At 34.6% G+C, this 20,518-nt stretch overlaps 2 protein-coding genes across 3 annotated transcripts; one reads left to right on the top strand and one right to left on the bottom strand.

Moving 5' to 3' along the window:
- Window positions 1-5,942: 5,942 nt before the first annotated feature.
- On the bottom strand, window positions 5,943-11,342 carry LOC133285111 (TMV resistance protein N-like). The gene is made up of 6 exons (XM_061482285.1): window positions 10,867-11,342; window positions 9,635-10,733; window positions 9,264-9,551; window positions 8,262-9,173; window positions 7,147-7,809; window positions 5,943-6,227 (listed from the first exon to the last, which is right to left on the bottom strand). Exons 1-6 carry the CDS (start codon window positions 11,340-11,342, stop codon window positions 5,943-5,945), a joined length of 3,723 nt encoding a protein of 1,240 aa, XP_061338269.1.
- Window positions 11,343-16,553: 5,211 nt separating this feature from the next.
- Window positions 16,554-19,272, top strand: LOC133285110 (probable inorganic phosphate transporter 1-5). Of its 2 annotated transcripts, none has more exons than XM_061482283.1 (2): window positions 16,554-16,688; window positions 17,340-19,272. In XM_061482283.1, the coding sequence occupies exon 2, from the start codon at window positions 17,391-17,393 to the stop codon at window positions 19,008-19,010; it is 1,620 nt and encodes a 539-aa protein (XP_061338267.1). In that variant the 5' UTR covers window positions 16,554-16,688; window positions 17,340-17,390; the 3' UTR covers window positions 19,011-19,272. The 2 variants fall into 2 exon arrangements, with proteins under 2 accessions (XP_061338267.1, XP_061338268.1); XM_061482284.1 differs by lacking the exon at window positions 16,554-16,688 and having other exon boundaries at window positions 16,702-18,465; window positions 18,544-19,272.
- Window positions 19,273-20,518: the final 1,246 nt, after the last annotated feature.

Genomic DNA, 20,518 nt, shown 5'->3' with positions numbered 1-20,518 from the left:
TGGCATTGTAGACTAGGGCACATAAACGAAACAAGATTGTCTAGGATGCATGCAAATGGATACCTAGATTCCAAGGATTTGGAATCCTATGGACAATGTGAATCTTGTCTAGCTGGGAAAATGACTCGTCACAAGCCCAAAGGGCTTGAGAGTCATAGGGCTAGTGAGTTATTAGAACTCATTCACACTAATGTATGTGGCCCAATGTCTATAGAGGCTAGAGGAGGATACTCCTATTTCATTACCTTTACAGATGATAAATCAAGATTTGGGTATGTGTACCTAATGAGATATAAATCCGAAGCCTTTGAAAATTTCAAAGAGTATAGGAATGAAGTAGAGAAACAGCGTGGCAAGATGATTAAGATATTGCAATCAGATCGTGGTGGTGAATATCTGAGCCATGAGTTTCAGGATTATCTGAGAGAAAATGGAATTATCTCACAGCTTACTGCACCTTACACACCACACCAAAATGGTGTCTCCGAAGGGAGAAACAGAACCTTGTTAGACATAGTTAGGTCTATGATGAGTGAGGCTCAACTTCCAAAATCGCTTTGGGGATATGCCTTAGACACAACAGCATACCTTCTAAATAGGGTACCATCTAAATCTGTTCAGACCACACCATATGAGATATGGAATGGTAAAAGACCCAACCTGAGTTACCTCAGGGTATGTGGATCGCCAACATATGTCAAAGCGTTGGCATCAGACAAACTTAGTGCTAAGAGTACTAAATTCTATTTGTGGGGTATCCCAAAGGTACTAAGGGATACTACTTTTACTCCATGGATGAACACAAGATGTTACAGTCCAAGAATGCTGAGTTCCTTGAGAAGGATTTGATCTCTCAAGGAGCTGGTGGGAGTAAGATTGATCTTGAAGAAGTTCAAGGACCACAAGAACAGATTGAGGAACCCGAGTCTGCTCCGCAGGCGATGTTCTCCAATGGAGAAGTAAACACACAACTCCATAGGTCTACTAGGGTCATCTATCCACCTGAGAGGTATGGGCTTGTGATTGAGAATCAACAAACTGTTGAGGATGATGAACCTAATAAATATGAGGAGGCGGTCAAGGATGTTGACTCCTCTAAATGGCTTGAAGCCATGGAATCTGAAATAGATTCGATGCATCAAAACAAGGTATGGACCTTGGTTCCAAAACCGCAAGGAATAGTTCCTATCGGTAATAAATGGGTCTTTAAAAGAAAGACTGATGCAAATGGCAACGTTCAAACCTACAAAGATAGGTTGGTTGCGAAATGATATCGTAAAAGACAAGGAGTTGACTATGATGAGACTTTCTCACCAGTTTCCATGATCAAATCTATTAGGATCATGCTTGCCATAACAACATATCACAACTATGAAATTTAGCAAATGGATGTCAAGACTGCCTTCCTGAATGGATTCTTAAAGGAGGAACTGTACATGACACAACCTGAAGGTTTTGAAGCCAAAGGCCAACATCATATGGTATACAAACTTCAAAGGTCAATATATGGGCTAAAACAAGCATCAAGGAGTTGGAATATTAGTTTTGATGAAGTCGTTAGGAGTAACGATTTCATCAAGAACGAGGATGAACCTTGTGTTTACAAGAAGGTTAGTGGGAGTAATGTCGTTTTCTTGGTACTTTATGTAGATGACATATTACTTATAGGAAATAACATCCCCACATTACAAACAACGAAAGACTGGCTTTCAAAAAGCTTCACTATGAAAGATTTGGGAGAAACGGCCTTTATACATAGTATAAAGATCTATAGAGATAGATCCAAGAGGCTGCTGGGTTTATCTCAATCCACGTATGTTGACAATATGCTAAAGAGGTTTAGCATGGAAGGGTCGAAAAAGGGGTTTTCTTCCCGTCAGTCATGGGGTACAACTTTCCAAGGCTATGTGTCCTAAGTCACAGTCTGAGAAGGATCGCATGAGTGGAATTCCATACGCTGCGGCTATTGGATCCATCATGTATGCCATGATATGTACGAGACCAGATGTCTCATATGCCTTGAGCATTACGAGCAGATACCAGACAGACCCTGGAGAAGGTCACTGGACGGACAACAGTCAAGACCATCCTTAAGTACTTGAGAAGAACTAAGGATGTGCTTCTGGTCTATGGTGGGGTTGATGAGCTTTCAGTGAAAGGATTCACTGATGCCAGCTTTCAGAGTGACAAAGATGACTGCAAGTCACAGTAGGATTCGTATTCACCTTAAATGGTGGGGCAATGTCTTGGAAGAGTTCCAAACAGGAGACTACAACATATTCAACGACAGAAGTTGAATACATAGCTGCTTCTGAAGCGGCTAAAGAGGCCGTGTGGATCAAGAAGGTCATATCTGAACTAAGGGTGGTTCCAAGCGTGGATGAGCCCATACAGTTGCTTTGCGACAACACAGGAGCCATTGCGCAGTCAAAGAAACCTAGGTCTCATCAAAGATCTAAGCACGTGCTCCACAGATATCACTTGATTATAGAAATCATTGATAGAATGGATGTAAAGATAGATTATGTTCCCACAGATGATAACCTAGCCGATTCTCTGACGAAGGCTGTTTCTCAGAGAAAACATGATAGTCATTATGAGGCTTTAAGTATACGACTTAGGTCAGATTGGCTCTAGGCCAAGTGGGAGCTTGTTAGTATATGGATGTCCTAGAGACAATCTTTTGATTAGATTAGCACATATGTGGACCTTTTTATATTGTCGCAAATAAATAATAAGCACTCTTTATCCTGTTTCATATTTGGTCTCAATATTATTGTTAATATATTATATGAGTAACTGGATAAACCCCTTGGAATAAAATAGGTATCTCTTGAGTATATGTGATAAGATCACGATCATGAGGATTTAAGGATACTAGATGTTTATTCCTAATTTTATGTTCCTAGTCTAGAGACACTGAGAATGGGGATCAGTAATCTCGGGTAAGACTAGCACGACTTATCTACTTGTATTCGGATACAAGGTAAAGACCTCATGAGCTACAGATATGGAGATGTCTTAGCTAAAGTCGTGGGTGGACCTATAAGGGTATAACTCGCACTGAACAGACTCACAAAGAGACTCTATAAGGAAATCTTACAAAAGTATCATTACATTAGTCTCTTAATATTTGGGTATGTCTTTCTTTAGACCATAAGTTGTCACCTAGACTGTGTTCTAGAAGGCATGTTTTGATTGTATACCTCGTCTGCCTGAAACATGGAGACTCATAGGTATACTTTTGGGCATGTCCTGAAAGAGCACATGCCTAGGGTGATAAGCGAAAGGAATTCGTCAAATCTCTATAAAGGATTAGGTTATCTGTAAACCGGAAAAATCAGGATGACATTTACACGACTCAGGAAACTAAGCATAGTAAAAGAGATCATGAGATGATCTTCCTTTAGAGTCAGTAAATTGAAGATTCCCTATTTCGAATTAAAGCTTACCCTAAACCGCAAGGGTTGATACATTTTCTCACCCTAGGTTTAAAGGGAAGGTAATCGAGACGAAAGGAAATACATACGGTAACCAAATATATGTAATAGGATGATCATGTCATTAACCTTACTAGTTCTGGGGCAACAAAGCATTGCTAGTGCTCTGTGTTGTCATTAAATGGGTTGTGGGCTTGTTGGGCCCAAGCCCATTTATGTCAGTGGCTATGTTGGACCTAATAGGTCACACACTAACACCTTATTGTCTTGATGAATATAGCATTAAAGGTATTGGGCCTAATAAAGGTTGTTAGCCCAAGAAGAAGTTTGGAAGCCCACCTAAGAGGGAAAGGGCACATGGTACATGTAATGGGCTTGGATGGTCCAAGACATTATTAATTAATTTAATTAGTTAAATTAATTATCAAATATTTAAATTTAAAATTTAAATTTTGAATTTTGAATTTGAATGTTTTAACGTTTGAATTTAAATGTATGAATTCCAATTTGAATTGGCTATGAAAAGTTGTTTCATAACAAAAGGATAAGATAAGATCTTGTTGTAACAAATCCCAAGTATCAAGAGGAGATCTTTGGGCATCATCCAAGGCGGATTTGAGGCGCTGATTTTGGGGTCTTATGATGGTCATATGATCAACCAAATAAGCTCCAATCAGATTTGGTTGGTTGAGAGAATAAGTGAGTGAGTTGGTTCAAATTTGAATGCAACTACTCAATGTATTTGGACTCTTTTTGGGCTGAATAAGGGCGCACCATATGGCTGGCCATATGATGGTTATTAAGTCAGATTTTTGACTAGGTATAGACTTAGTCTCATGAGGATATGATAGGAGGTTGTTGGCTAGATTTGAATTGCAACAACTCCACTTATTCCTCCACCATTGGGCGCTACATAGGTCAGATTTTGGGAGAAAAATCTGATTCAATTCAATCATTCTCTCATCTCCAAATGTGCTTCCTTTTGTGAGGTTCTCTTTAGGGTTTTTCGAAAATTACCTAGCCTTTTCTCATAGAATCCATGCGCCACTTTGTGAGTTTTTCATGCTGAAAAATTCACTCATCTAAATACATTAACCTTGCCTCCTTCTTCTCCTATTGGGATGCCTAAAGTGTCTTCCTTGTGGTGTTCGTTTGGTGGCTTTTCAAGAAGGGTTCTTGCATCTTGACGTAGGGTGGTGTGGATCAACGTTGGAGGGTTTGAACCTTCAAACCTAACACTGATCATCTTAGAGTTTTGAATCATGAACAAGGTACATCATACTGTCTTAAAGCATGTATCTTGATTAGCATGTGTGATTCCGCTTTGAAATTTTTTTTGTTTTCATCCTCACATGTCATCGGCCTTCAAGGCCATTTTCTTTCAGTATAGGTAGTATCAATTAATTCTTATAAGCTATCCCAAACTGTGCAGTCTCACATCTGCATAGTCTTTTGAATCCTTCTCTTTCGGGTGTCGATTCGATTCATCCATGCATGTAACCCCCCGCTGGAAGCCTGTCAGGAGCCGCTCCTTGTCCGTGCCTCTTTGCACCGGCGATCACTCCCCGCCCTCGTCAGCGCTCGGGATGTTACATGCCCACCAGCTTCCGCCTGGTTCGTCCTCGAACCACACCGTACTGGGAGAGAGGCCCTGCTCTGATACCCACATACTAACACGAGACTTTTCAGTGTGCTTTTTCCTCACTCGCATACTTTTTGAGAAAACTTCCCAGGAGCTCACCCATCCCAGAATCGCTCCAAGTCAAGCACGCTTAACTATGGAGTTCTTCCGTTCCGGGCTACTGAAAAGTAGATGCATCTTGTTAGTATAGGTAGTACCAATTAATTCTTATAAGCTATCCCAAACTGTGCAGTCTCACATCTGCACAGTCTTTGGAATCTCTCTCTTTCGGGTGTCGATTCGATTCATCCATGCATGTAACCCCCGCTAGAAGCCTGTCAAGAGCCGCTCCTTGTCCGTGTCTCTTCGCACCGACGATCACTCCCCGCTCTCGTCAGCGCTCGGGATGTTACAAGTGAGGTATATATAGTAGCAAAATTTTTTAGGTGAATCTCACAAAGGTGAGAGGCAACATATTGTCTCATTTATATCCGTCCAATGGGAACAAGTCACATCTGCTAACATGTTTTTTTAAGAAGAGAAAAAACAACTCTAATACTTTGTCTATATATTTTCAGGAATATATAATTTATTCATAACACAGGTGTCAAATTTTGAACAAGAGTAATACCCATTATTGGATGCAAAAGTCAAGAGAGAACTAAAAATGCTCTCTAGAAATTAGGTGCGAAAGAAAACTTTTGTTAAGGGTACAAAAGCTCGGCCTTCATATTGGGCTCAAGAGACTGATGCAGAACAAAACCTTTTAATAAAAAAGTTTCCAAAAATGAGCTTCGTTACAAGGTCCTGTTAGAATTAAATAAATGAAACATAAAGTACTTAAAAATAACGAGACTCTGATGGAGCATAAAGTTTCTCATCTAGTTAAATAACCGATAGAAACTCAACCTCCTTGGTGGCTGATGTGCTGAAAATGACAATCGCTGGCTTGCATTTGTGTTATGTTTGCGTAGAAATTGCGGTTTATTGACCTTAATTCCGATTCCATAACGTGATTTTAATAGTTTAGTTGTGGCCTCATTTGTTGGGCTGTGCAGTTTAAAGCCTTGCTTAGGCGAAAGGTATAGTGTAGCACCTATCATCATTGACATCAAAGCTAGCGCGCTTAAACCCACTCCTTGTCTAATATGGTGAAACATTTTTCCCTGCAACAAAGACACAATGGTAGCACATGTTAGATAGATTTGTCCTTAACTCCAATCACGGTGAACCCAAAATTTTGTTTCATAATTTAACTTAAGAGGAACAAAAAAATAAAATAATTTGTAACATTGCTAGTTTGTAACTGAAAGTTGGAGTTCAAGAAACAATCTCTTTGCAATGGCTAGTTTGTAACTAGATTTTGTTACTTACGTGTCAAACTCAAAGTCTTGAACCTCCTCCAGTTGCTCCATGAACCATAAGCTTGACGGGGGAGGAATCTTAGAGTATTATGGATATTAAACTGGCTTATGTCTACTTTGCTGTTGTATGTATATAATGCATATTACGAAAGTGTTTGACTTAGAAGTTAGTTGCAGTTGAAGATACATAGTTTCAAAGTTAGTTACACTACTTTCACCATTATAAATACCTATGACTATAACAGCTTAAAGAAGTTTTTTAGTAGTAACAATCAGAATCTTCACATAAGTTTTCTCTGTTTTCTCACTCTCCATTTCTCCATTCTATTTTCAGTTTGTTATGATTCTATTGCAAGGTATGCGATTTGGAGTCTCACATCAGAAACATAAGGTTTTGGTGTGGGATTTATATAAACTTTAGACTCTCCTACCTTATGAGCTAGCTTTGAATTGAGGTTCTTCTAGAATTTGTATCAATCGATAGTGTCACTGATCATGCTGGCATTGCATGAGACTTAGAGTCCCACGTTGGAGACATAAGGTTTTGATATTATTTTCACTTTTTCTTGTTTTGAAATTGGTTTCTTTTTTCCATATAAGTTAACTAAACCAATCAAATAAAACATTTCTTGTTAAAACATTATGAGATGCACAAAGAGAATACAATACAACCATCAAACCATCTTAATTAATTGCATGTGAATATTGGAAGGTCACTTACCAACAAGTTCTCATCAGGTTTTTCAATGTTATGCTCATCAGAAGCAGTAGCTTCCACTCCCTCAGATTCATCCATAGTTGATTTGCTCATACCACTTGAATGCTCAGAATCAGAAGGTGTCTCAAAAAGTTTGCTGTTGTACAACATTTGCAATTCTTGAAGACTATCTTCCTTGCGCAACACACGCCACCTACACTTCCTTATCTTGCAGCCAGGGGTTACAACTTCAAAACGCAGCATTCTGATTTCCCTCAACTCTCTCTTTGGATGCTTGCTAAAGGGACGCCCATTGAGCTCGCTGTTCCCAATTTGGTGTCTCCGAATGTATATATAATCACCACTCACGATCATTGTTAACATGTGAAGTTCTTTACTTTCTGTTGAAACTGCGACCAAAAATAAGGAGGTTCCATCTGCAGGATCCTGAGACTCAAAGCTCCAAATAAGAAGCATGGGATTGTCCGTAGTAAATTCAGGAGCTTCTAAGGCAAAAAATACAACAACTCCCCACCAATCACTTGAACGACAATCATCAGGAACTTCCATTGTTACTGATGCAAATGAATCACTTTCTGACGCATATGATGAGCTCAAGGGTAAAAATTTCTGATTATCTGACCGTGGTGGGAGTTCCACGTACATAGGATCATCATAATCAAACATCTGTAACAAAGAGAGTTTTTCAACTCAAGACTTTTCGATTTGCGAGAGGAATGGAGTAAGCAGCCTTACTCTTGCATTTTTGTAGAGAGGTTGTTTTCCGTACTTGAACCCGTGACCTTTTATTCACGAGGAGCAACTTTACCGCTACTCTAAAGTTTTCCCTATGTGACTGAAAATGTCACAAGTTCGAATTCGTACAACAACTTTCTTAAAAATACACAATGGTTAAGACCATGTACAAGGATTATCCTCGTCCTAATCCTTATTAGTCTGGATTTAACATGGAGTGGTTAGTAAATAATTTACAAAAGTAAGAAAAATTCATCCATACGTCGTACATAACATGTGACTTTTTTGTGCTAATCGAGTTAAAAAGTTATATGCGCTAAATTTAATTAACATAGTATGTCTGATGTATGGAAAAATTTAAAATATGTAGAAAAAGCACATACGCGATATACAGGTGACTGAAAGAGCTCTTTGTCACTTGATTCAAACAACTTCCATAGCTTTTCTTCATCTAACTGTTTAGCTTCCCTCTCAGCTAAATCTGTTACATACAAGCGCACATGTGGTGGAAGCACTGGCAACGATTGAAGCTGTGAACAATCTTCCAATTCAAGGCAACGAAGCTTTGGAATATTAGCAATGAAATGATCAGGGAAATGGATAAAATTGTTGCCACTCAAAATTAGTCTCTCCAATGATGATAAGCAATGAAGATCAGAAGGAATTGACTGATCAGTGAGATTGCAATAGCTCAAATCCAAAACAGTTAATGAGGAAAGACCTGAGACAAAAGGAGGCAATGTTAAGCATGTTGGTTTACTACATTCCCTGAAAGATAACCTTTTGAGATTGTGTAACTGAAGTAGGGATGGATGCAATTCTCTAATAGCAGTTCCACTCAAGTCAAGATCCTCCAAAGCCTTGTTTTGGTTTATATTGTCTGGTAGGGAACAAACTTTTGAGCATCCTGATATGTTGAGAGTCTTGAGAGACTTCAAGTTACTAATGCTGTTTGGGAGGCAAAATATTTTATCACAATTCATTAAGTTAAGGACAGAGAGGCATGTCATGTTTTCCCCCATATCTGGAAGTCTCTCAATGTTTGAACAATCAGAAAGCAAGAACGTTTTCAGGGAACACATTTCCAATTTACTTGGAAAGGTTTTAAGGTTTACACATCCTATCAAGCTCAATATCTGGAGCTTTTTGTGTTGTCCAATTGAATGGTGAACTTCAGCAAGTTTTGTACAATCATTCAGATACAACTCTTCAAGATATGGCGCTCCAGAAAAATCTGGAGTTTGACGTAGATCTTTGCAATTATTCAGATTAATTATTTTCAGCTTTCTAACATACTGAATAAAAAAAATAAGAAACTGATTAGCATTTGAAAAATCCTAGGCTGATATTAAGTTATCTAAAAGCTATTAATTGAGCATTCTTACCTGAGTTCCATTCCATAGTTGCTTAACTTTGCTGTTGTTCATTTGTAGGTGAACAAGCTTATCTAGTTGAACTCCAAGTGGTAGAGCATTCAATGGATATCCGCACCATACAAGAACTTTTAGTGAGCTAGAAAGACATTTGAGACCAAAGGGTAGATGCAAATTACGTAATACAACTAGTAGTCTGAGATTACACATTTTTGAGAAAGCCTCAGGGTCCCAATGTAAAGCTTCATATGGCTTAGATGGTGCAGGCTTCAGAACTATACCTTGGACAATTTCAGTTCCCTAATAAACAATAATAGTCAAATAAGTAACATAAAACACAAGGAATGCAGCAAAAGTAATGTCACATTAAAACTAGCACTTACCTTATTTTTTCTCAGCACTTCATCAACATCCTCTAGAGACCACAATCTACTCCGTTTACCAGGATCATTAGGTGATTCCTGAAAAACTATAGTTTTACCCATTTCTTCAAGTAGATCATGCATCCCAATAACTCTTCCATCGGAAGTCACAAGTGATTTTTCTATAAGAACATTTAATCCAACAGTTGCGTGAAGGCCACAATTGTCCAATAGTTGTGTCACTTTATGTTTGTACCATCCCTTAAAAAAACAGGCAATATCTAGAAATATGGTCTTGAGCTCATCTTCTAACATGTCATAACTTATTCTAAGTTTTTTTAGGATATCATCATGTGGAACTTGTTTAATCTTAATCAAAGCATCTTCCCAATCAGATATACTTCTTCCACAAAGAAAAGAACCCAACACTTCAAGAGCCAAGGGAAGACCTCCAGCATATTCAACTACATTTTTAGACAACAACAAATAATCCTCTTCAGGATCAGCTTCTTTAAATGCTTTCTCACAAAAGAGTTGAAGGGATTCATTATTATTTAAGATTTTACTTTCATACATTTCAAACAATACTCCATGGGATATCAACAAGTGCTTATCCCTAGTTGTGACTATAATTCTACTCCCTGGACCAAACCATTCTTGGTTTCCAGCCAAATTCTCAAGTTGGGTTTTTGAACTTACATCATCAAGGACAAGTAGAACCTTTTTGTTGGATAAAATGTTTCTTAAGCTGTCCTTTCCTTGGCCTAAAGTTTCAGTTACCATTCCTTTTATATTTAGATGAGAAAGAATTTTATCTTGTAACTGTAGCAAACCTTGGTTTCTTTCCCCCGACACCTCTCTAACATTGGCAACAAAGCAACTAACATCAAAATGGTTCCTGATTTTCTTGAAAAGAGTAGCAGCGAGAGTTGTTTTTCCTATACCACCCATGCCCCATATCCCAATGAAACGAACATCCTCCAATTCTAGCTTCAGAGTTGAATACAAATCTTCTAATCTTGTGTCAATTCCAACCAATCCATCATTATATGTTGGGAATTTTGGTTCCAGTTTTTTCCATACTTGTGCTACAACTTCTCCAATGAGTCTTGTTTCATGTCTACATAAAAAGAAAAAAACCAAAACAATCAACTCATAAATTAAAATTATATAAAATGAAAAAGACCAATTAATTTACAAAATCATCATATATAAAGTTTACAACTGAAATGACAACAAACGCATGCACTTACTGATCCTTAGAGTCCCACCCTGACAAGTTAGCAACTTCTTTTAATGCATCTCTCCACTTTTGCACCTTGTCTTTGTTTCGTACAAATTTTTTTTCATGTTTCCTAAAAGCTTCTGCAAAAGTACCCCTTTGATTCCTTACATCAGAGGGATCCACACCATAGAAGATTGGAAACACTTCTTGTCCCAACACATGTTTGGATTCAAGAATCTTAACTAACTCATCCAAACACCAAGATGAGGAAGCATAGTTTTTGGAGATTATGACAACTGCAGAAAGAGATTCCTCAATTGCAATGAGGAGTTTTTGTGAGATGACTTCACCTCTTGCAAGTTCTTCATTATCTCTGAATGTTATTAGACTCTTGCGCACCAAGGCTGCATATAAGTGATCAGTGAAACCTAAGCGTGTATCTTCTCCTCTAAAACTCAAGAAAACATGGTACTTCCATTTTGTGTTTTTGGAACAATTTGCCATTGAAAGCCTTTTGATTTCAATCTCTACTTCAACAATTGAAGAAGCACGTAAATAGTAAACACGAAACAATAAGGCCAAGTTAATCAAAAGCTACATTCATATGCACAATGACAACTTCCACAATGCTAACAATTTTCAGTCTAAGGAAATTTTTTAAAATTTTGCTAAAGTCAGAAAAATATTATTATCTTTTGAATACATTTATTTTAATCACTTCTTTATTATATTTTTAAGTTTACTCCAAAGTAGGGGTGTTCGCGGTTGGGATTGGATCGGTTTTGGAAGCAAAAATCATCTGATCCAATCCCTTCGGTTTGATCATGTAATCATCCGTTCGGTTTGGATTTTTTTCAAATCTGATCTGATCCAATCCAATTTTTTTCGGTTTGAATTGAATCGGTTTTCGGTTTTTTAAAAATTCTAAAATTTATTTCATAATTATTATGCAAATAACATCTTTTGTATATATTGGCTTTGTAAATTATTATTTTTATAAATACAAAAACATTAGTAAACTATAATATATATTTTTTTTGGCAATGAGATATGAAACTCTACAAATATAAAATTGTTGATGAGATGTGACTAGATTTTTTCTTGGTTTTATTTGATAGTTTGATACCCAATGAGTTTTGGGTTTAAAAATTTTTGGGCTATGATTGGGGAAAGATCCAAGTAGGTAGAGGGAAATTAACATATTGGATCGGTTTGCATCAACCCATCCAAAAACCGATCCAATCCAATTAAAATTTGCGATTTTTTTTTCGTTTTTCGATTTTTGATTTATTCGGTTCTCGGTTTTTCGGTTCGGTCACCGCGATTTGAATCGATTTGGATCGGTTCGGTCACCCTGCTCCAAAGTGAGATTATTCATCAATACCTGTGAAATGATTTTTAGGCTTTGATGCAGATCGAGGTGAATAGTTTAATAGTTGTCCTTGTCCACATGTGCGGAGTCTTCACGCACCCTACATGTGAATAGTTGAAGTTTTTTTTTTAGTTTGCTTTTTTTAAACTGTTTTTAATTTAATTTAAATTAGGATATTAAATTATTAAAATAAATCATGATATTAAAATATGTTCTTGTCTATTAAAAGAAAATATTTTATAAAAGGTTTTCGCTATCTATTCTCTTCACAAAACTAACAAAACAAAGGAACAAATAAAAAATTAAAATAATGGACATTATTGAAAGTTCATATGAGAATGGTGAGTTAATTAAGTGGCAGAGTGGAATTTGGCGTTTTTCTTCGTAGGTTTAGGCGCTGGGATTTGTTTTTATATTTGAACAACTTGCATGGAGGCTCCACCACTTGTCGGAATGCAGAATAATTAATCAAAGAGCCTTTATATATGCACCAAATCTTAAGAGATGCAGAAAATTAAAACAATAGGACACCTAATCAACTTGCACTTATATATGTTAAGATATAATGGTGTGATGACGTTTTCAAAAAATTTATATATTTTTTAATTTTAGTATTGTTTTACTCCAGTGAGGTTCAGGAGGTTTTTTTCACGATAATTTTCTGTGTCTTTTATTTTTAAATTTAATTTTAAAAAATAAAATAAAACTTCCATGTTTTGATGCTAACAAGTATAAAGAACAGGTATGATTATGAATTGAGTTTGATAAAATCAGTCTATTTTATTTTTATCTTTCAGAGAATAAAGAACAAATATTCAAAAACAAACATCTTTTTTCATTCCCAAACCCATTATTTATTATATACACATATGATATAATGTGTTATTAGGATTTGCAAATTGAAACAAAAAAGCTTTATTTATTTAATATACACATCTTAAAATCTGTCTTATCAAATATATTTGTTTATTACTGATTAACTATTTTGTCATTTTTAAAAAAATATCATTTTGCTCCTCTTATTAAATTATATATAAATCTATCTTATTTTTTAAATTATATACCAATCTGCTCTTATTTAAATAAATTTTGAACAATATTTATTTGAGTAAATAAATCTCGTATGGGAATAAATGACTTACCTAAAATAAGAATTTGATCAAACTTTAGTCAAACAAGAACAAATTAAAAAAAACAGATTAATATATAATTTAAAAATGAAGTAAAGTGAAATAGAATTAAAGAAAATAAAAAATGATCAATCAACCATTTCTTTACTCAGACGGACAATTGACTTGGGTAAATGAAGTCCACTCACACGGACAATTGATGCGGTGGTAGTCCAAAGAAACCCATATGATTAGAAAATTTATCACCAAGCCCAAATGCTACTGTGGGCTACGATAACTCCACCAATAACCAGCTAGCTTATTTACCTATGATTTATCGTTTTTCCATCAATTTAGAGATAAAATTATTTTCATTAATTTTAAAATTATGTCATTTTGAGAATTAAGAGAATTAATAAAGAATATTTTAAAAAAAAATTTATAACAAGGAACAGATAAAATTTCTAAAAAATTATTAATTAATTTTTTCAATTCCCAAAATGATGTAATTTTGAATTGATGGAGATAATTTTATCAATGAAATATCCCTTTATTATTTTTTATTTTTTTTGAAAGATTGTTTTTTCTTTATTTTTGTGCTGTAGAAATTGAGTACAAAGTACAACAATTCTGTTTAGACTTGTACTCGCGCTGGAAAAAAAAAACTCTTTAACAAGTTCAAGTAATATTAAGCCATTAAGATTAGCATATCAATGAAAAAAATTTCGAGTAGTTTACAATTTACATGAGGTTATAAATTTGAACATGAATACAATTATTATATCCAAAAACAAATAAAATAAAAATAGTAATAGTATGAATGAGAAAAGTATAAAAAAGAAAATATTACAAATCTCACTTTTCCAATTTTCTCAATATTCTATCTCTCCCAAATCTTCTTCTTCCTTTAATTATCTCCATAATTTCCGTTAGCATAGACAAATGAACAATTTTATTGAAACTTCACCAATGCCCACGTGGTTTGCTTCAGAATCACTTATGTCCATGTAATTTTTTTTCTATCACATATGCTCATGTGTTTTGTAAAAAATAAAAAACCACATGAGCATATGATAAAAAAACATACCCTTTTGCAAATCACAGGAACATATGTGATGGAAAAAAAACCACAAAGACATAAGTAATTCTGAAACAAATCACAGAAATATTGATGAGCTTTACCCACAAAATATTATAACCTCATATTCAAAGCATTGAATGAATAGATAAGAAAAATCGTCGAAGACCTGAATTCGCGCGGTGCCGAAACTTCAGAGTTAGCTTTATAGTTCTTCAAGAATATTATATCAAATTCAACACCAATCAACAACTTTTTCAAAAATGATGACTAGAGACGATAACATGATTGTAATTTATTACTTTCTTGTTCAATTGGGATAAGTTAATCATGTCACACAATTGAACAATATAAAAGGCATTCAAACCTGTCAAGCTTATTTAATTATTAATTAGTGAGACATAAAGAGAAGACCAATAAAATGTTCAACATAATGCAGCTCATAACGTAGGCATTAGGCGTACGTGTTGCTGCAATAAAGATTAGACAAATTAAATATGTGACCCAAACGGATATGATTGTTTCATATTACGACTTTGATGAAAAGTAAGGTAATATTTTAGTTATCAAATTATTCAGTTTAAGAAGAATATTATACGTTGTTTTGTCCAACTCAATTGAATTCCTATAAAAAAAAGTTTTGATTTGCTACGTTGACCAATGACCATAAGCAAGCTCCTCCTCCGCTCATGGCCGTTTTGGTATTCCTTGAATATCGTTGATTACTACCATTAAGGGAGCAAGCAAATTTTAATAATTAAGAAGAAAAAGTGAGATAAAAAAGGTTTTGGTTAATGTTGTTGCCGCCATGGGTGAATTTTTTGAAATAGAATTCAATTTTGTTGACCGTCGTTTTAATTATTGGTGTAAAATACTCACTGATTTGGCATTACAGTTGTAAAACTACAATAATTGATGAGAAAATAAAAACACATTATCACATATTCATAATTATTATAGGGTTCATTTTTTCTAAAATTACTTTAAATAATTTTGTCTAATGTTTATCGAAACGACATCGTTTTGGGCAAAAATCATGGTGTATTTATAACTTTAATTTATTTCAGAGTTATGATAGTCTTTATCGTTATAATTTTTTAATTTTCCAACCTCAAAATAACGTCATTTCAGTGAATATTAGACAAAATTATGTAAAGTGATATTAAATACTTTTTTCTCTTTATTATATTGGTATCTCTCCATGAGCTCTTTTTTTAAGAAATGACATTTGCGTAATTTTTCTTCTTTTCAATATTAAGTTTTATTTGTTGTGAATTGATTATATAAGTCTTCTTCATGATTTTAAATATTCTATACTTTTTATATTATACTTGAATTAATTATGCAAATTTTCTCCGTAATTTTATATTTTCTCTCTTAAGTATTTATCTTTTAAATTATGTAAAATATATGTATACTGCACAAGATAATAAAATTTCAAACTTTTAATTTTGTCATTAACTATTAAAAGAAATTTATTCTATAAAATGTAAACTTTCCCTGTAAAAGATCTAAATAAAAATATATATATTAAAAGAATTCGTTTAAGTTTTTTAATTAAATAATGAGAAGGATATTGTAATAACCAATTAGTATTACTACTAATCAATTTCACCGTTATATCGATCATATTGATCCAACGGTTATATTTATTTTCATATTTATATGGTTATAATTCCTCATATTTAATATTTTATATTTATTTTCACTTCTGTATGGTTATGATTTCCTATATTTAATGCTTTCACATTAAATAGGAGGAATCATAACCATACAAAGATGAAAATAAATATAACCATTGGATCAACATAATCGATCTAACGATAAAATTAATTGATAGTAAGATTAATAATAATACTAACTGATTGTTAGAATATCCTACTCTAATTCTTATTACCATCGTAACCCAAAAATAATAGTTCTTGCTAACATCATCACGCACCTGCAAACCATATCAAAGTGGCAAGTGTTTCAATATTGTCCATGTAAGAGAGTTAATTTTATTGGAGACGATTACGTGGTAAATTAAAATGCTAGGGTCGGCAAGAGGACAAAAATGAACAACTGATGACCCGCCACCTCATGGTGGTGTTGACAGTGATGTTTCATCTGGTCTTTTTCTTAGAGCACCATCAATCTTGTGTTCCGACCGGTGATAAATTTCAGTTGTCATGGTGGTTGCACTTTATATATCACACTATTGGCTTTCAATCCTTTCCCTTCATCCATAACACAGACAACACAATTCTGTGTCCCGATTTCTGTGCATATAATTTCATAAATTAAATCAGGTTAGTCCCTCTCTCTCACTTACACAACACTTTTGGTCGTGGACAACTGACTGTAACTAACTACAGGTTTTCTATCTAATATTTCAATTGTTTCTACTTACGAAGTTGTGAACAGTTGTGATACAAAGTAGTAGTATTGCTCCTTTCTTCTCACACATACGAGATTGGCATCATCATCATCAATTTAGTTAAAGCTTGGGCTGATAATATTCACCATAGAAAAATGTGCATCTTCCTTTTCAATGTTAGCATCAAAGTACCATTATGTATTTTCCTTTCAGGGTGTGTTTAAAAATGACTTGCTTTGAAAATTGAACACGTTAGTGGTATATTCAATTTGAATAACTTTAACTACACAATTATTTGTGAAAGTCTAATATTTAGTATGAACAATCAAACAAAATATCACTAATAAAAAAAAGTTGATTTGCGATGGATAAAATCCGTCGCAAACTATCAAATTCCCTCGCAAATGATTGCATTTCGTCGCAAATTTTATTTGCGATGGAATTTGTGATGGAATTCCGTCGCAAATCAGCTTTTTTAATAGTGTAAGGGGCCGCCAAATTAAGATTATTCTAATAGCCATAAGCTTAGCTCATACTTGAAAATCTTGAACACTAAATCATATATAACTTGTTCCTGTACCAGAATTCTTGAACATTGGAACAAGAGTACTAGTTGCAGCTTACAAATCTAGCTATGGCTCGTGAGAACCTAGTGGTGCTTAATGCCCTTGATGCAGCCAAAACACAAATGTACCACTTCACTGCCATCGTCATAGCTGGTATGGGATTCTTCACGGATGCGTATGATCTTTTCAGCATACCAAATGTTACAAAGTTGCTTGGGAGAATATACTACACAGTTGAAGGTGCACCAAAGCCAGGGACACTGCCTCCAAATGTGTCTGCTGCAGTGAATGGTGTTGCACTTTGTGGCACTTTAGCAGGCCAACTTTTTTTTGGTTGGCTTGGAGATAAACTTGGTAGGAAAAAGGTTTATGGCATAACACTTGCCCTTATGGTTGGGTCCTCTCTTGCATCTGGCCTTTCTTTTGGACATACTGCAAAGGGTGTCATATCCACACTATGTTTCTTCAGGTTCTGGCTTGGATTTGGCATTGGTGGTGATTACCCTCTCTCTGCCACCATCATGTCTGAATATGCAAACAAAAAGACTCGTGGGGCATTCATAGCTTCAGTTTTTGCTATGCAAGGCTTTGGAATTTTGGCTGGTGCTGTTGTTTCCCTCATAGTTTCAAGTGCATTTAATCATGCATACAATGCTCCATCATATGCAGTTAACGCTGCAGCATCACTTGTGCCTCAAGCTGATTATGTTTGGCGTATAATTTTGATGTTCGGTGCTATACCTGCTGCTCTTACTTACTACTGGCGCATGCAAATGCCTGAGACAGCAAGGTACACAGCACTTGTTGCCAAGAATACAAAACAAGCAGCACAAGACATGTCAAAGGTTTTGCAAGTTGAAATTGAAGCTAAGGAAGAAAAGGTAGATGAGATAACCATGAGAGATGACAACAATTTTGGTTTGTTTAGCAAGCAATTTGCACGCATACATGGTCTTCACTTACTTGGAACCACCACATGTTGGTTCCTTCTAGATATTGCATATTACAGTTCAAACCTTTTCCAAAATAACATTTACTCTAACATTGGGTGGCTCCCTCCTGCACAAGAAATGAATGCAATTCATGAAGTTTATAAGGTAGCAAGAGCAACAGCACTTATAGCACTTTGTGGTACTATTCCAGGTTACTGGTTCACAGTGGCTTTCATTGACATACTGGGTCGTTTCTTCATCCAACTCATGGGGTTCTTCTTCATGACAGTTTTCATGTTTGCACTTGCTATTCCATATCATCACTGGATACAAAAAAGTCATAGAATTGGGTTTCTTGTTATGTATGCATTCACCTTCTTCTTCGCAAATTTTGGTCCAAACTCAACCACTTTTGTTGTGCCTGCTGAAATTTTCCCTGCAAGGTTGAGGTCAACATGTCATGGTATATCATCAGCTGCAGGGAAAGCTGGAGGGATTGTGGGAGCATTTGGATTCTTGTATGCTTCACAAGACAAGGATCCAGCAAAGAGAGATGCAGGTTACCCTGCTGGTATTGGGATGAAGAACACTCTTATTGTGCTTGCTGTGGTTAATTGTCTTGGCATATTTTTCACTTTGTTGGTGCCAGAATCAAAAGGAAAATCATTGGAGGAGTTGAGTGGAGAGAATGAAGATGAAGGTGGTGATGAGATTACTGAGCAACAATCTACTACGAGCAGAACTGTTCCAGCTTAATGTTATAAATGGTGAAATCAATCACAATTATTATTATAGATTGTTATTATCAAAGTTGCATCCCTGAATATGTTCAAATATATGTATGGTTTTAATTTTATCATATCTTAAATTACCCCAAGAGTAGTCTCCTGTTGAGAACTGAGCTTCTTGCTACTCAATCTCACAAATCTTTTTCCTCTTCCTACTGATTTTTTTCTATTTGGAATAAAATCTTTTCATGTGTAAATGATAGAAAGTGAATAATAATAATTATTCTCTTCATGACAATGAAGATTCATAGTTCAATTTCATCTCTTGTTTGACTTGAATTTCATTTAACTTACATTTGAGCTAAACTTAAATTTAGCTTAATCGTTTTTCAAAAAAAAAAAAAAAAAATTAGCTTAATCAGTATTACACTTCAAGTATTGTTGTCCCCGTTATTCTACTTGATATTGTGGAATATTCTAGCATAAGATAAAATAGATTTATGCATTCATGTTAAAAATATAAATATACTTATTTAAGATGTGAGTGTATATCAAAATGCCCACATATTTAATAAATTAGAACCAATAGATATAAATACAATGAAAGGTCAAATAAGAATATAACTTATACTGATATAAAATGATTTGCTTTATATATATATTTATATATATATATATATGTATGTATATGTAAAGGGATTATTGTTTCTCCTATCACAAGAGATAAAATTATTTCCTGCAATTTAAAAACTATGTCGTTTTGAGGGTTAGGGTAATTAATGAAGGCTATTTTGGTAAAATTTATATAACAAAGAAACAAACCAAATTATTAAAACACCTTTTAATAATTTCTCTAACCCTCAAAATGACGTAGTTTTGGGGTTGAAAAGAGGTAATTTTATCTCCTGTTAGGGGAGAAACAATAAATCCATATATATAATAAAATCATATCTAAAGTTATTGTGCGTGCAACAATGACAAATGTATGGTTATGATTTCTCACATTTAATGCTTTCACCTTTTGTATGGTTATAATTTTTCACATTAAATGCTTTAACCTATATATGAAAAATTTATCATTACTGTACGTAAAGCAGCTGCTGAAAAATCGAACCATATATATATATAGAGAGAGAAAAATATTTCTGAAGCAGCTTGAGATATATTTATCTCCGTCCACTTAAAAACTATGTCGTTTTGTTTATTTATTTTCATATATTAATTGATTCACCTTTGAATAGTTATGATTCACTTTTTCTCTCTCTTCCTTTATTACCATTGATCCATCTTTGTACGATTATGATTTAGTAACCGGAGATAAAGTTATCTCTAACAACTTGAGAAATAATAACTCTATATATATATATAGGGTTTAGCGGATGTACCGTGATTGCACCTAAGGATTGGTGCAGTCATATGAAACTACGTCGTTTTATAGTGTAAAAGCACTAAATTTGGAAAATCATAAGCATACAAAGATAAAAAAAAATATAAAATATTAAGTATGGGGAATCATAATCATACAAAGGTGAAAAC

The sequence above is a fragment of the Gastrolobium bilobum genome, unplaced genomic scaffold, assembly GCF_033153095.1.
Source record: "Gastrolobium bilobum isolate Gb01-03AN ecotype WA unplaced genomic scaffold, APGP_CSIRO_Gbil_v1 utg88755, whole genome shotgun sequence".
Lineage (NCBI taxonomy): Eukaryota > Viridiplantae > Streptophyta > Magnoliopsida > Fabales > Fabaceae > Gastrolobium > Gastrolobium bilobum.
Note: the sequence above shows the minus strand (reverse complement) of the source record. Positions and strands in the feature narration are given on the sequence as shown.